The 15,606-nt window shown below is 38.6% G+C and overlaps 1 protein-coding gene across 1 annotated transcript in view; it reads left to right on the top strand.

Moving 5' to 3' along the window:
- Positions 1–8,253: 8,253 nt before the first annotated feature.
- Positions 8,254–15,606, top strand: part of LOC138388356 (aldehyde dehydrogenase 1A1-like) — a 46,677-nt gene continuing 39,324 nt past the window's right edge. Inside the window, exon 1 of the mRNA XM_069476388.1 lies at positions 8,254–8,347. Coding sequence (XP_069332489.1) covers positions 8,282–8,347 — 66 coding nt within the window. The 5' untranslated portion in view covers positions 8,254–8,281. The remainder of the gene's footprint in view (positions 8,348–15,606) is intronic.

Genomic DNA, 15,606 nt, shown 5'->3' with positions numbered 1-15,606 from the left:
TCTGTATTTTGCTACCCAGACCTCCCTTGTAACAAACTGTAGGTTTCCAAACATTTTACGTGGTGATTAACCATGTAGTATGAACTGTCTTCATAACAAATTTTTGAACACCTGTTATGAACCTAGTACACCAAGGGTTTGTTTTCTGGCATCACCTCCTAGGGCAATGACAGGTGTTATTTACATATTTAATAATCATTTATTGAATACACCTACTTTAAACCACGTGCTATGTTAGTATCTGGGGATATGGTGCTAAAAAGACACAGTCCCGTCACAGGCAAGTGGATATGACAGATTCATGAACACCTATCATCCGATTGCAATGGGGAGCTACTGAGTAGGCTGTAGCATTTGTAGTGAGGTGTCAGCTAGGTTTGTGTTACACAAGGATTGGTCTGACTCTGTGGAGAAAAGATTAGAAGGGCCACGATTGGCAGGATACTTAGTGATCTATTCCAGCATTTTCTTGACCTTGTGAGTAATTCTAAAGCACAGTGCCTGGAACATGTAGATGTTCAGTAAATATCTGATGAAATATCATTTAAAATAATTTCCTCTTATACTGTACAGTCTAATATGAATATAAAGAAAACAATAGAAATCCTTCTAGAAAGAGAAATATTGTTCACTTTCTCTTAAGGCTAAAAAGCTTTAGTTAGGTAACTCAATCATATCAATAGTATACTGTCACCAACATTAAATTGGGATGGGGAGGGAGTTTTTAATGAATAACTTTTATCTTATCTACGAAATTTAGCATCAAAACGATGTAACCCCAACCTTTAAACAATGACCTAGCACTTTGGGCATGGCCTTTCTCAATGATACAAAGGTGAAAGTTTTTCCCCACTGAGCAGTTACCTCTTATCTTACATTACTACCTTTATGTAATCAGTCCTGCTCCCAACTTCTCCAAAATGCAGTGTCATTAACTTGGTGACTAATTGCAAAGATCTTTATCTGCAGATTTACTGCCCACATATCCAACATGTAAAAATCAAGCAACTATCTGAATCTTGACTTTGACATAGATCCCTTCTGGGGAAGCTGAAAGCTGCTTTACTCCAACTGCTTTTACCAAGGCAAGCTGATGAGTAATGACTTTATCTGCAACCCAGTGTTGGGATGAGGGTCTATTTATCTATTCATATGATATTTCATAGAGAAAATGGAAGTCAGTTATTCCTTAAATACTTTCAGGCAAAATAATTTAATTATTTTGTGGCAGAAAAATCCTATGCTCATTTTTAATTTGCTCTCTCTACGTATATAATTTGAGTCAGATCATTATCATCAGTGGCAAATCAGTAACATAAGGAGCAGCTTGAGAATATACAGTGCTACTGAATCTCGCAGGGCACAGCTTGACAGGCAGGCCCAGCTAGTCCACAGCATCATTTATGTGTTTATAGAGTTTATGACACATCCTTCATAAAATATCAGAAATAAAAAGAAAAATAAACAAGTTTCCCTTTTAGAATATTCTAGAAGTGCTATGCAATACATGCTAATCATTCTTTATGTTGTCACAATATCTGAGAATTATCATTGAAACAATAGGACATGGGAGCAAAATATTTAAAATGGTGTGAAATTTATATTTCCCCAGGGCATCCATTGCTGGGTCAGTTTGAAAGTAATGAAAACTGTTTCTCAGGCTTTTATTAATAATATCCATGGTGCTGCAAGGTCTCTGGCCCCCAGCAGGAAATCATCCATTATTTGGAGTAGGGTTACACATGGTCATGAATGAACATCTCTCTGCTTCCCTTTTATATTTTTTAAACAATTTATTGAGATGAAATTCACATAACGTAAATTAACCATTTTAAAGTGAGCAGTTCAGTGGCATTTAGAACATTCACAATATAGTGTAACCACCACCCTTATCTGATTTCAAAACATTTCCATCACCCCAAGTAACACTCCTTACCCTTTAAGCAGTTTCTCTCAATTCCCCCTCTCTACAGCCTGTGGTAACCACCGGTCTGCATTATGTCTCATCTGCTTCCCCTTTCTTGATCCATTCTTTTTAGCGAAGGTTCTTACCAAAACTTTTGGTGTCCATAGTAAAGACATCTGATAGCACCTCATTGTTGCCATTTACAACTTAAGAAAGCTGATACTAGAGCCAAGGATGCAATCCTTCTCTCTCTCTCTCCCTCTCTCTCTCTGTGGATACTAAGCTGCCAATATCCCTCTGCTGCCTGGCTGCTATCTTATCTCCCTGGCTGCCCTATCTCCTGGGCATTGTTCTGACCCCTACATCTCTGCTGCCATGGGCAATATATAGGAGTCTTCATAAATGCTAGTGATAATGTATTTTCTGGGTTTATCCATGCCCCTAAGCCACTGTAGGCAGACAATGTCTGTCTCTTCCCTTCCCTTTTCCATGTTTCATTATCATATGGGTAATGGAGCTAAATCAAGTACTCCTGGAATTTCTCTGCTTATGTGGGAGGATGACTTTTCATTAATTAATAACTTTTTCATTAATCAATCACGTTTTCATTAATTAATTTCAGCCTACTCTGTCTCTACCATAATGATAAGAGACCATCTTTGGGAGAGGGCACTAGGTCAGAAGCAGGTATCAATAGCAAATGGCCAGTTGTGATCTGATTCAACGTTCATCTCTGAAAACCAAAGCATTATTATAAATAGACCCAAACTTACTTGTCTGCTGCTATTTTCATTTAAGGAGTGTTATTCCCAAGAAGATCTTTAAAAGTGCTCCTAATAGGCCATGTATAATTACTCCAGACACAGATATGTTCAACCTGGACCTCTCCCTAAAAACAAGTTAAAAACTTTATATTCGACCAATAACAAACACATGATTTTGTAACTTATAACAGTGAATTAACCAAGAGTGTCTGTAAAAGGAAAAAGCTGAAAGGGGTCAGCACCAAATTAGGAAAGATGGGTCAATGCACATACATCTCTGTGTGTAAGTATGATAATAATTAGGAAAAATGTACTCTATAAGAGAGTAAGAACATCTTTTTATATGAATTGCTATTCATAAGAAAAAGCTTCACAAAAATATACACAAACTAAAAAGGAACAGCCATAAAAATCTAGCAGTTTTCTGAACCATCAGATTTTTTTAATTGACTGTGCTCTTTCTTTTCTGATTGAGAAAATACTTTCCATTTCACTCATTCTAGCAGGCTAGATAATGTGAAAATTCTCCTTCTACAACACAACTAAAAATGTAAGAGAAAAATATTAAATAACTAGCTATCAAATGTATCCTTGGCCCAGTAAAAAAAGAAGAGAAATCTCCATAAGTCAAAAGAGCAAAGAGGAAACTAAGAATTGGGAGTTAAACAAACTGTTCTTACCCTTGAAAATTTTCAGCCTTGATAGCCAGAAGGTTTAATAGACAAGTAAGGACAGCAGTCCAGTCGAGGTTGCAGCAAGAGGAGGTAGAAATTCTGATGCCACATCTTTGAATGGCTTATACCCACTAAAGAATGTAACAGAAAAATATGTTCTCTGAACTGGGATGGGAAGGCAATATGGTGATAGCTCCTTAACCTCAGCTGTGGGGCGGGGGGGCAGGGAATCTTCCTTTCTTGAGATTTCATAAAGACTCATATTGTGTACCTGAACATCCGAGAGGCTGTACTGCACAATTGACAGACAACCTCATAGTACTTGCCCAGAGCATGCAAAGAAAGGGTGGGGACAGTCTTAATCAAATCTTCTTACATTGATCCCTGAAACTAGGGCCCATAGTTGTTTTGGAAGAGCTGGAGGTACCAGGTGCTCAGCGTTGGCAGAAATTCTCAGATTTGATTACAAAGCACTCCATCTGTTAATATATATTCTTTAAAATCTAGACCTGAAGTGTCAGGACACTGGAAGGTTGAATGTATCAATTGTTTCATTAAATAAAATTAAAAGTTTTATAGGAAAGAGACAAGGAAATCACCAATGCCTGAAGTTTGGTTGGTGTTGTTTTGTCATCATCAGAAACAGAAAGTCAAGAAAAAGGTTAGGTTTGGGGAAATGATAATGAGGTCATTTAGGGGTCTTAAAATGGAAACCAAAGGACTAGGTAGGTAACTTGGAGTGGAAGCTGGCTAGGATAGATAATCGATCTAGGTGGAGTCTATGTTGCAGTGCAGTTCTCAAACTGGAGCTTGAACCAGAATTCTGTGCGGGGCTTGCTATACTCCAGGTTGCTAGGCCCCACCCCAGAGTTTCTGATGCTGTAAGTCTAAGATGGGGCCTGAAACTGCACTTCTAAAAGGTTTCCAGGTGGTGTGGATGTTGCTCAAACTTTGAGAACCTCTGCTATTCAGCCTCAGCTGGTTGCATCAGGAGGCAATGAAGCCCAGAGCTGCTTCAGTGGTTTTGACAGCTGACCACTCATTAGCACTACCTGAGGCACTTTAAATGCACCTGGGCTAAAACCACTCCGAATGAATCAGAATCTGTTTTATTTTGTTTTTAATTCCCCCGATGATTCCAATGGGCAACAGACAGCCAAAAACCACATTCTTCAGGTCTTCTGGTGTTTAAGAATTGAAAATCTGAGGTTTTATGTAAATGGCTCTAATTTGGATAACATTGCACAGTCCAATAAAACAAATATGCAGGCTCTAAAGTTTGCAAACCCAGCTACATGACAGGTGTGACATTTAGCTTAGGTATCCAACAAGGAGTTGAAATGTAAAGCCAAGGCCTGGAAGATAAATTTGGATTGTGGTCATAGATCTGGGTGGGGGGGTGTACAATGTAAAAATGTGGGAACAAATGCAAGTAATCCAATGCAAACTAAAGTTGGATATTGTCCAAATCAAATGATTACTTTAAACAATTACTCTCAAAAATGTCATTTTTTATCACATTTTACCTTTGCAATATAATAAATATACTGCAACTGCAAGTGAAAGATCTTCAAGACCTAAAACACCCAACGAATTTTTAATTGCAGGGTACAGATAGGAAGCTTCCCTTTATTGGAATAAGACTATTTAGACAGTAACAATAAGCCTGAACCACAGGCAGGATGACTGGTGAATGATCAATGAAAGCATGTACTTTTTGGCGTCCTTGAACTCCCGAGCTTTCATTGGTTAGTTTCCCATAGCTGCTGTAACAATTGCTACGAACTTGGGGGTATAAAACAACACACATTTATTCTCTGGTAATTTCAGAGGCCAGAGATCTGAAATCAGTTGCACTGGTCAATACCAAAGAGGGGAACAGGGCCTGCTCCCTACAAGGTTGTAGGGGAGAATCCATTGCCTGCCTCTTCCAGTTCACAGAGCTTCATTCCTTATATTTCTTGGCTTCTGGTTCCTTCCGCCAGCTTCAAAGCCAGCAGCAGAGTATCTAGCTCAGTGGTCACATGGCCTTCTACAAATCTCCTTTGCCTTCATCTCCTAAAAGCTCTTGTGATTTCACACAGGGCCTACCCTGAAATTCCAGGATAATCTCAAGATGTTTCATTTAATCACATCTACAAATTTTCTCTTGTTGGATAAGATAACATGTACAGGTTCCTGGAATACCTTTCACAGGCATTATTCAGCCAAGGACAATTATATAATGTCAAATCAAGGAAATCAGACTATTTTTGATCATGCATAAATTTATGATGTCAAATATGACACTGAAGTAGAAATTGAGTTATTTAGCTTTCTAAATGCTGGGGCTGGGGTCAGAGGCAAATTGCAGATTTTGGCCAAATATGGAAGAACAAACACAATTTCTTGGCAACCCTACACATAGCACACAGGTTTATAATCTGCTTATAATTAAGTAACAATATATCACAGAAGTTACCAAGGCCTTCCTTAAGTATTTTTCTTTTCTTTTTATTTTTCTTTTGTTGCTAAACCATGATTTATCTAACCATTTGGTATTTTTTTATTTTATAAATTAAATTTGCGATACTTGCTCATAATTTACACACTTTTGATTATTTCCTTAAAGTACATTTCTAGAAGTAGAATAACTTATTCAAGGGTTTGAAAATTTTTATTATTTTGGTACAATCTTCCAAGTGCTATTATTACCCACCAAAAGATGGAAGGAAAATGGTCACTCGTCTGCACTCTCACATGAACTGTAATTGGGATGAAAAAGTGATCCTCACTGATAAAAATGCTGGCTTATTTTATATTTGTTATTTTATGTTTATTGGATGTAATAAATCATCCATGTGTGTACATTGGGGTAAGAAGTAGCCCCTGAGAAACATTCTTTCATTTAAACATTGTTTAATTAACTTGCACCTTTGAATTTCGTTTGTAAAAATATTCTGACTATATAATTTGCTTATATCAAGTTCAAAATCAGGAAAAAAGGATGTGAGACATTAGGAGTTAAGATATTGGTAGTTTGAGAGATGGGGAGAAAGAGGTAGTGATTAGAAGAATATGGAAAGTAGGCTATGAATTGCTCATATCGCTCTATTTCATGACCCAAGTGATGGTTATTATGTTTTGTTCTTTTTATGACTATTTATTAAGATGTACACTTATGATTTTTGTAGCATTTTATACAAACTTTTTAAAAGTTTGAGAAAACAAAAATATTTAGAAAGCGAAAACCAAAACGTTATGGCTCACACTCATGTCTGTGAACTCTCAGATTAGGGCACAATCTACGCTGTTTACCAATAGTGAGATCTCTTTGATCTAAAACCTGATTATTCACTTGGACCTATTATTTCAATTATAAAATTGAATTAAATGTTACTTTAATTATTGATTGATTAAGGGTAAGGAGGGTTATTTCTATGAAAACTAAACTGAACATTTTACAAACACTCTATATCAAGTTGCTAAACACATTGTTGGATAATCTGTGCATAAGTCAATTGTTAAAAAAAAAGAGGAAAAATGTAGGAATCTCAAAATGGTCTACACTTTAGATTGCCTCATTGATGTTTTTAGTGTCTCTAATTTCTCTCTCTACTTTAAGGAAACAAACTGAAAGCTGTAGACCAGTGGTCCCCAACCTTTTTGGCACCAGGGATAGGTTTCATGGAAGACAATTTTTCCATGAACTGGGAAATTGGGCGGTGTGGGAGTAGGGGTGGTGGTGCAGAGTTCAGGCTGTGATGTGGAGCCAGTTTCCTAACAGGCCAGAGAATAGTACAGGGCCACGGCCCGGGGGTTGGGGACCACAGCTGTAGACAACACAATATGAGCACCATTTATGCAAGATTGTTTCACATTCCAAGCAGCAGACCTAGTTCCAAGAAATGGCCTTGACCCAGAGCTTTAGCAAAAATCTTTTATAAAACAATTACCTTACAGAGGCTTTTAATCTACAGTTTCTTTTAGTGACCTTACCAGTCAGTCAGTATATGATTGTATCAGATAAGAGGGTCATCTACCATATCTGAGAAAAAGAAAACAGAGAAAAGTAATGAAAGGACATATGAGAAGCAGGAGAAATCAGAGGTGAGGAGATTTTGCTAATGGGAGAAGAATGGCAGATGAACAGAAATTAGCACAAAACACACAGGTTCACATACTTGAATTCTGCCTTCCATTTCCATTTTGAACACCAATGTGCCAACCAAGCACAGATTCTCTAGGCATATACAATATACACTTTTTCCAAATTATTAAAACCCACATAGGCATAAGAGAACATAGAGATAGATCCATGGCTGGGTTGACCAACAGGCAGACTCATCCAGCGATGCTAGGTTAGAGTCTAGATAGAGACCTTTTCTTTCCCAAACAGCACTCTGATTTTTCTGGAAGATGGACTGTTTTCCTGACAGCCTTGTCCTGAAGACACCTGGCCAGGGATCTCTCCTCATCAGCTTCTACAGAGAACATGTGCCATTTTAGACTTTTTCAATCCTCAAATTCTCTAAGTCCATCAGAGAAGAGAAAGTTACATACATAGTAGCATACAAAGTATGAAAAGTCAAAAAAATAATAACTGGACTTAGTGGCCAGAGCAGCTGCACTGCACACTCTCATCACAGCTTTCAGCTTTGTAAATTCATTCATCTGCAAATAGTGCAGTGTCTCCAGATGCAACTTCAATGCTTGAGAGCTGGTTTCTTAAGGATTTAAGTTTAAAGACAAAGGCTTCCTGCCCTAGGTGTTACAAATAAGTAGTGTCCTTTCTATTTCTTTTTCTTTTCTTTTTTTTTTTTTGCACTGAGTTTGTTCATCCAATCATATCCCAGTATGCAAACAAACTTTAGCCCTTGCAGATAAAAAGGAATAAAGCCAAGTGCCCTATCAGAACCAAACTGCCTGTCACTTGTGTTCTAGGAGCTGAACCAGAAATGTTATCCTCAGGCAAGCCAGACATACCTGCCCCACTCACCAATTTGAAGATTCAGTATACCAAGGTTAGTACAATTTGTATTTGCTGCTTTGACTTGGGTTTGTAAAAACTACATTCATTTAAAGCATGAAAGGTCAATTTAAGTAAACTTGTGAAAGAGCCCTTTGCAAATACAAACATAAAAGGCTTGCAAAATGCAGGTCTAGGTTTAGTGTCCTGATCAAACAGTGAACTCTAAATCACATCTTTTCTTAAAAGATTTGCAAGTGAGAAGAATTCTCTTCTGTGCGAAAGGTTCTTGTTCCAGGAATCAGTGGACTTTAGCACGCAGTTCTATTAACTTCAGTATAACCGGAATGAATCATAAGAGAAGCAGATATTCACTAGAAAAACTTACTGGAAAGAGCCAAACAAGTGGGAAATAATAGAAAACAAGAAAGGAGAAACAGAGCATACTGAAATAGCATCATTTTTTATATGCTTAGTAAAGTGAGTTTTTTTTTTAATTTCAGCATATCATGGGGGTACGAAAGTTTAGGTTGTGTATATTGCCCTTGCTCTCCCATCCCCCCAAGTCAGAGCTTCAAGTGTGTCCATTCCCCACACTGTCCACATCGCACTCATTATGTAGGTATACACCCATCCCTCCCCCCCACATCTGCCGGACACCCGATTAGTATTATTCCCAAATGTGCTCTTAGGTGATGATCAGTGAAACCAATTTGATGGTGAGTACATGTGGTGCTTATTTTTCCATTCTTGGGATACTGCACTTAGTAGAATGGGTTCCAACTCTATCCAGGAGAACATAAGAGATTCTATATAACCATTATTTCTTATAGCTGAGTAATACTCCATGTATACATATACCACATTTTATTAATCCACTCATGTATTGATGGGCACTTGAGTTGTTTCCACATCTTTGCAACTGTGAATTGTGCTTCTATAAACATTCGGGTGCAGATGACTTTTTTATAGAATGACTTTTGTTCTTTTGGGTAGATGGCCAGCAGTATATGAGTGTTCCTGTCTTTCCACATCCACCCCAACATTTATTATTATGGGACTTTTTGATAAAGACCATTCTCACTGGAGTTAATTGATATCTCATTGTGGTTTTGATTTGCATTTCCCTGATGTTAGAGATGTTGAGCATTTTTTCATATGTTTGTTGACCATTCTTCTGTCTTTCTTTTGAAAAATTTCTATTCATGTCCTTTGCCCACTTTTTGATAGGGTTGTTTGATTTTTTCTTGCAGATTTTCCTGAGTTCTAAATAGATTCGAGTTATCAGTCCTTTATCGGATGTGTAGCATGCGGAATTTTTTCCTATTCTGTAGGTTGTCTGTTTGCTCTCGTGGCACTTTCTTTGTGCAGAAGCTTTTTAATTTAATCGGGTCCCATTTATTTATTTTTGTTATTGCTGTGATTGCTTTTGGGGTCTTCCTCATATATTCTTTGCCTAGGCCAATGTATGTAAGAGTTTTTCCCACATTTTCTTCTAGAATTCGTATAGTTTCATACCTAAGGTTTAAGTTTGTTGTCCACTGTGATTTGATTTTTGTGAGAGGTGAAAGGTGTGGGTCCTATTTCAGTCTTCTACATGTGGCTATCCAGTTTTCCCAGCACCATTTATTGAATAAGGATTCTTTTCTCCAGATTATATTTTTGTCTTCTTTGTCAAAGATTAGATGGCTATATGAGGATGGTTTTATATCTGGATTTTCTGTTTTGTTCCACTGCTCTGTGTCCTTGTTCTTGTGCAAATACCATGCTGTTTTAATAACCACAGCCTTATAGTATAGGTTGAAGTCTGGTAACTTAATACCTCTCATTTTGTTCTTACTGCTTAAAATTGCTTTTGTTAAACCGGGTCTTGATACTCTCTGGTTCCATACAAAGCGTAAAATTATTTTTTCTATATCTGTGAACAATGATGTTGACAATTTAATAAGGATTGCATTGAATCTGTAGATCACTTTGGGTAGTATAGATATTTTAACAATGTTGATTCTTCTGACCCATGAGCATGGTATGGTTTTCCACCTGTTTACATGCTATGTGATTTCCTTCCTCAGTGTTTCATAGTTCTCCCTGTAGAGGTCTTTTACCTCCTTAGATAAATATATTCCTAGTTATTTTATTTTCTTTGTTGCTATTGTGAAGGGAATTGAGTCCTTAATATGGTTCTCTGTTTGACTGTTATTAGCATATATGAATGCCTCTGATTTGTGTGCATTGATTTTGTATCGTGAGACTTTACTGAATTAATTTATCAATTCCAGGAGTCTCTTGGTTGAATCCTTGGGGTTTTCTAGATATAATATCATATCATCAGTAAAGAGTGAGAGTTTGATCTCTTCTGCCCCTATTTGAACACCCTTGATTCTGCTCTCTTGTCTGATTGCTCTTACAAGGACTTCCAATACTATATTGAAAAGTAATGAGGACAGTGGGCAACCTTTCCTGGTTCCAGTTCTGAGTGGGAATGCTTTCAGTTTTTCCCCATTCAGTATGATGTTGGCTGTGGGTTTGTCATATATGGCTTGTATCATTTTTAGGTAGGCCTCATCTATGCCTATTTTGTTAAGCGTTCTTATCATAAAAGGGTGTTGAAGTTTGTCAAATGCTTTTTCTGCATCTATTGAGAGGATCATATGGTCTTTATTTTTGCTTCTGTTTATATGATGAATTACATTCATAGATTTGCATATGTTGAACCATCCTTGCATCTCTGGGATGAAGCCTACTTGGTCATGATGGATTATTTTCTTGATAAGCACCTGGATTGGATTTACTAGGATTTTATTGAGAATTTTTGCATCTATATTCATAACGGATATTGGTCTGTAGTTTTCTTTTTTTGTTGCATCCTTTCCTAGTTTTGGTATCAGAGTTATGTTGGCTTCATAAAATGTGTTTAGGAGAATTCCATACTTCTCAATGTTGTAGAATAACTTTTGTAGGATAGGTACTAGTTCTTCTTTGTAGGTGTTGTAAAATTCGCGTGTGAAACCATCTGGTCCAGGACTTTTCTTTTGGAGAAGGTTTTTTATTGCTGATTTGATTTCAGTTCTTGAAATTGGTCTGTTCAGGAATTCTATTTCTTCCTGATTGAGCCTAGGGAGGCTGTGTTTTCTAAAAATTTTTCCATTTCCTCCACATTTTCCAGTTTGTGTGCATAAAGGTTTTTGTAGAATTCATAGATGATATATTGTATCTCTGTGGCATCAGTTGTGATTTCTCCTTTCATGTTCCTGATGGAGGTTATTAGAGATTTTTCTGTTCTGCTCTTGGTTAGTCGAGCCAGAGGCGTGTCAATTTTATTTATCTTTTCAAAGAACCAACTTTTTGTTTTATTAATCTCCCATATGGTTTTTTCTGTTGTCCATTTCATTTAGTTCTGATTTGATCTTATTAATTTCTCTCCTTCTGCTGGGTTTGGGGTCAATCTGTTTTTCTTTCTCCTGCTCTTTGAGTCTACTCATTAGGTTATCTATTTGTAAGTTTTCTGCCTTTTTGATATAGGGATTTATGGAAATAAATTCTCCTCTCAGGACTGCTTTAGCTGTGTCCCACAGATTTTGTTAACTTGTGTCTCCTTTGTCATTTAATTCAAAGAATCTTTTGATTTCTGTTTTGATTTCTTCATTTATAAAATAATTGTTCAGGAGAAGATTATTTAGCTTTCATGACTTTGAGTAGGAATGAGAATTTCTGTTAGGGTTAATTTCTGCTTTTATTCCACTGTAATCTGAGAAGATGCATGGTATAATTTCTATTTTTTTAAATTTTTTAAGAGATGCTTTGTGTCCTAGGATATGGTCTATCTTAGAGAATATCCCATGAGCTGATGAGAAGAACATATATTCAGTGGATTTTGGATAGAATGTCCTGTAAATGTCAGTCAGGTCCATTTGTTCTAGCATTCTGTTTAAGTCCATTGTTTCTTTGTTTATTTTCTGTTTGGAGGATCTGTCCTGTGCTGTCAGCAGAGTGTTGAAGTCTCCAGCTATTATAGTATTGCTGTTTATCTTTTGGTTTAGATCAAGTAGGGTTTGCTTTATGAATCTGGGTGCACCTAAGTTGGGTGCATATATATTAAGTATAGTTATGTCTTCTTGTTGAACTGTACACTTCACCAGTATATAGTGACCATCTTTGTCTTTCATTACTTTTGTTGATTTAAAAACTAAGTTATCTGAAATTAAAACCACCATCCCAGCCTTCTTTTGCCGTCCGTTTGCTTGAAATACGGATTTCCACCCTTTTATTTTCAGTCTAAATGCATCCTTGCAGGTTAGATGAGTTTCCTGAAGACAGCAGATACTTGGCTTATATTTTTTTATTCATTGGGCCAGCCTATGTCTCTTGAGTGGGGAGTTCAAGCCATTCACATTTATTGAGAAAACTGATAGGTGGGGCAGATTTCTGTTCATCCTGTTGGGTAGAACTTCATTGCTATGTTTTCTCTCTTGAACCATTGTGGTATCTGGCCTTTGATCTTTAGCTCTAGAGTAGTTTTACATTCGTGAATGTTTCTTGTGCTGGTCCATGTGAAACTCTGTTTTGAGTACTTCTTGGAGGGTTGGTCTTGGTGAATTCCCTCAGTCTTTGTTTATCTGATAATGTCTTAATTTCTCCATCATATACAAAAGTTAGCTTTGCTGGGTATAAGATTCTAGGCTGGGCATTATTCTGTTTCAGAAGAGTGAGAATGGGGCTCTAGTCTCTTCTTGCTTGTAAAGTTTCAGTCGAGAAATCTTCGTTATTTGGATGCGCTTTCCTTTGTATGTTACTTGTTTCTTTCTCCTTACAGCTCGAAGAAGGGCCTCTTTAGTGGATATTTTGGTCAGTCTGATGACTGCATGACGTGGTGTCTTTCTATTTCCAATGAATTTCCCAGGGGTCCTTTGAGCTTCTTGAACCTGTATATCTAGAGTTTTAGCAAGGTCTGGGAAATTTTCCTCAATTATACATTCAAATAGCTTATCCAACCCTTTTGTATTATCTTCTTCACCCTCAGGAATGCCCATAATTCTCACTTTAGGCTTCCTCACATAATCCCACATTTCTTGAAGATTCTGGTCTTTTCTCTTATTTCTTTGCTCTTTCTCTGTGATTGACTTATTTAATTGGAAGGTGTTATCTTTGATCTCTGAGATTCTTCCTTCTGTTTGATCTACCCTGCTCTTGAGGCTTTCCACCTTGTTTTGTAGTTCCCTGAATAAATTCTTCATTTCCAGGAGTTCGGTTTGATTTTTCTTTAATATTTTGATTCTTTAGTGAATTTTTCTTCCAAGTCCTGGATTTTTTTTGTGTGTGGTTTCTTTGTATTGATTATCCATTTTTTCTTGTATATCATTCAGCTTTCTTACAATCCATTTTCGAAGTTCTTCCTGTGACATTTTAGTGTTCTGAATTTGGTTAATGTCCATTGCTAGTGAGCTGGTTTCCTCTTTGGGAGTGTGTTTTCCATTTGATTATTTATACTTCCAGAGTTCTTTTGCTGAGTCCTTCCCATCTGGATCAGTAGTTGCTTCCCTCCTTTCACCTTTTGTCTGGAAAGTAACACACCTTCTGCTCTGTTCCTAGGCCGCCTAACAGGCTAGGTGTGTTGCTTCCTTTGTCACGAAGGGGAGCCACTTATGTGTTGTTCGGGGTTATACTACCACAATTGGGGGGCTGCTCCTGGTGGGTCCAGCCCCAGAGTATTGATTTGACCCAAAACCGGTTTGACCAGTTAAGTCACTGGGCTGATGACTTTTGATCTGCAGCCAAGATTCACACTGGTTGCAGAGAGAAAGTGGCTTTTTCTTGTCTCTCCCTCTCCAGAGGATGTGTCTACCACTTTCCGTGCGAAAGATGCTGGCGAGGGGCAGGGTGAGGTGCCACTGTTCGCCCAGTGCCCCAGTGGCTGCAGATCCCGTGGCTGATGGTCTGCCCAGTCCCAATGCCTGCAAGGTCCATGCACTAATCTCTCATGACTGGGGGAGCACTCAGAGTTCATACATCAAAATGGACCATCGGCCATAAGTCGCACAAGGGCGGAGCTCTCAAGGAGAGTCTGCCGGGCTGGGGGAGCGGAGCCACCCAGCACCCTATGACACCACAGAGGCTAGGCTGTGGACCCCGAAAATGGCGACTGCCCACCTGCAGATCGCCAGCAATGGGGATGATTATTCAGGAGTTGGCAGGTGCCAGATCGGGGGGCTGAGTCATCAGGATGCCCCCTTGTCCCTGTTATGTCACCCTCCCACAATCTCACGCCTGTTCAGCAGGAGCTGTCTCTCTCTCTGATCCACCCTGAGCGGACCTAATGGCCTGCAGTGGTTTCCAGGTTAGTCCCCTAATTAGTTTTCACCTCCCTCGATCTGGACCGGCTGAATGGTAGAGGCAATTTGCCTGTATCCTAACTGCTGCCAGCGGTAGCCCAGACCAGTCCCTCCCTCACCCAGTGCAGTCCTGGCACAGAGCTTGGCGAGTTCAAGATGCTTCCCACTAATGTCTCCTCTGCACAGAGCCCATGTCTCCTGCGGTGATTTTGCACCAACTTCAGGCAGTTCCCTGGCTGAGTGGGTGTGGAGGTCAGTGGGGAAGCAAGACGTTCTCCTGTGGGACTGATCCCACCTCACTGGCTGGGAAGGCAGAAGCAACGTCCTACGTTCTGCTCTGCTCTCTAATGTTTGTCTCGCACTCTCCAGATTTCGAGATCTTATCTCCCGTTGACCTTTTCTTTTTCTTGCTTTTTGTGTCCCACGCGGATTCTCTTTGGATTCACAACCCTGTTCTTGCAGGGGAGCGATCCACTCACGTGTAGCAGGTTGAGATCTATGCCTTCCTCTCTGGGAGCAGGAATCCAGGAGTTTACTTCCACTCTGTTATCTTATCGCTCTCCTAAAATGAGTGTTTACATAGGAGGACTTAAGTCTGATAATTAGATGAGAAAGCTTCTGTTTCAAAAAACTTCAAGTGGACTTACATTATTTCTCATATTTGGGAGAAGCAAGCATACTTATTTACGTCTCCAGCCAGGTTTGTTGCCATCGGAAAAGAGGTATAATTATTAACTGATAAATAATTAGAGACACAAGAGCAGGAGGCAGGTCCAGACTTCACAATCTGCAGCTAGGGAGAAAGAGGATAAGGATCTTGCCTGAACATTTCTGAGAGTATGTCTGAAGTTGGCCTGTTTCACACTGCTCTCAAGTCTGAATGCCTGCCTCCCTGTCAGAGCCAAGAACTCCAAAACAGGCTAAATAAACAGGCAAAACACAGTCTAACCGATCCAATCACTTAAAATTACCTTTAGGATGTGAT

The sequence above is a fragment of the Eulemur rufifrons genome, chromosome 7 (assembly GCF_041146395.1).
Source record: "Eulemur rufifrons isolate Redbay chromosome 7, OSU_ERuf_1, whole genome shotgun sequence".
Lineage (NCBI taxonomy): Eukaryota > Metazoa > Chordata > Mammalia > Primates > Lemuridae > Eulemur > Eulemur rufifrons.
The sequence above is the reverse complement of the archived record's forward strand: the minus strand, read 5'-3'. Positions and strand labels throughout refer to the sequence as shown.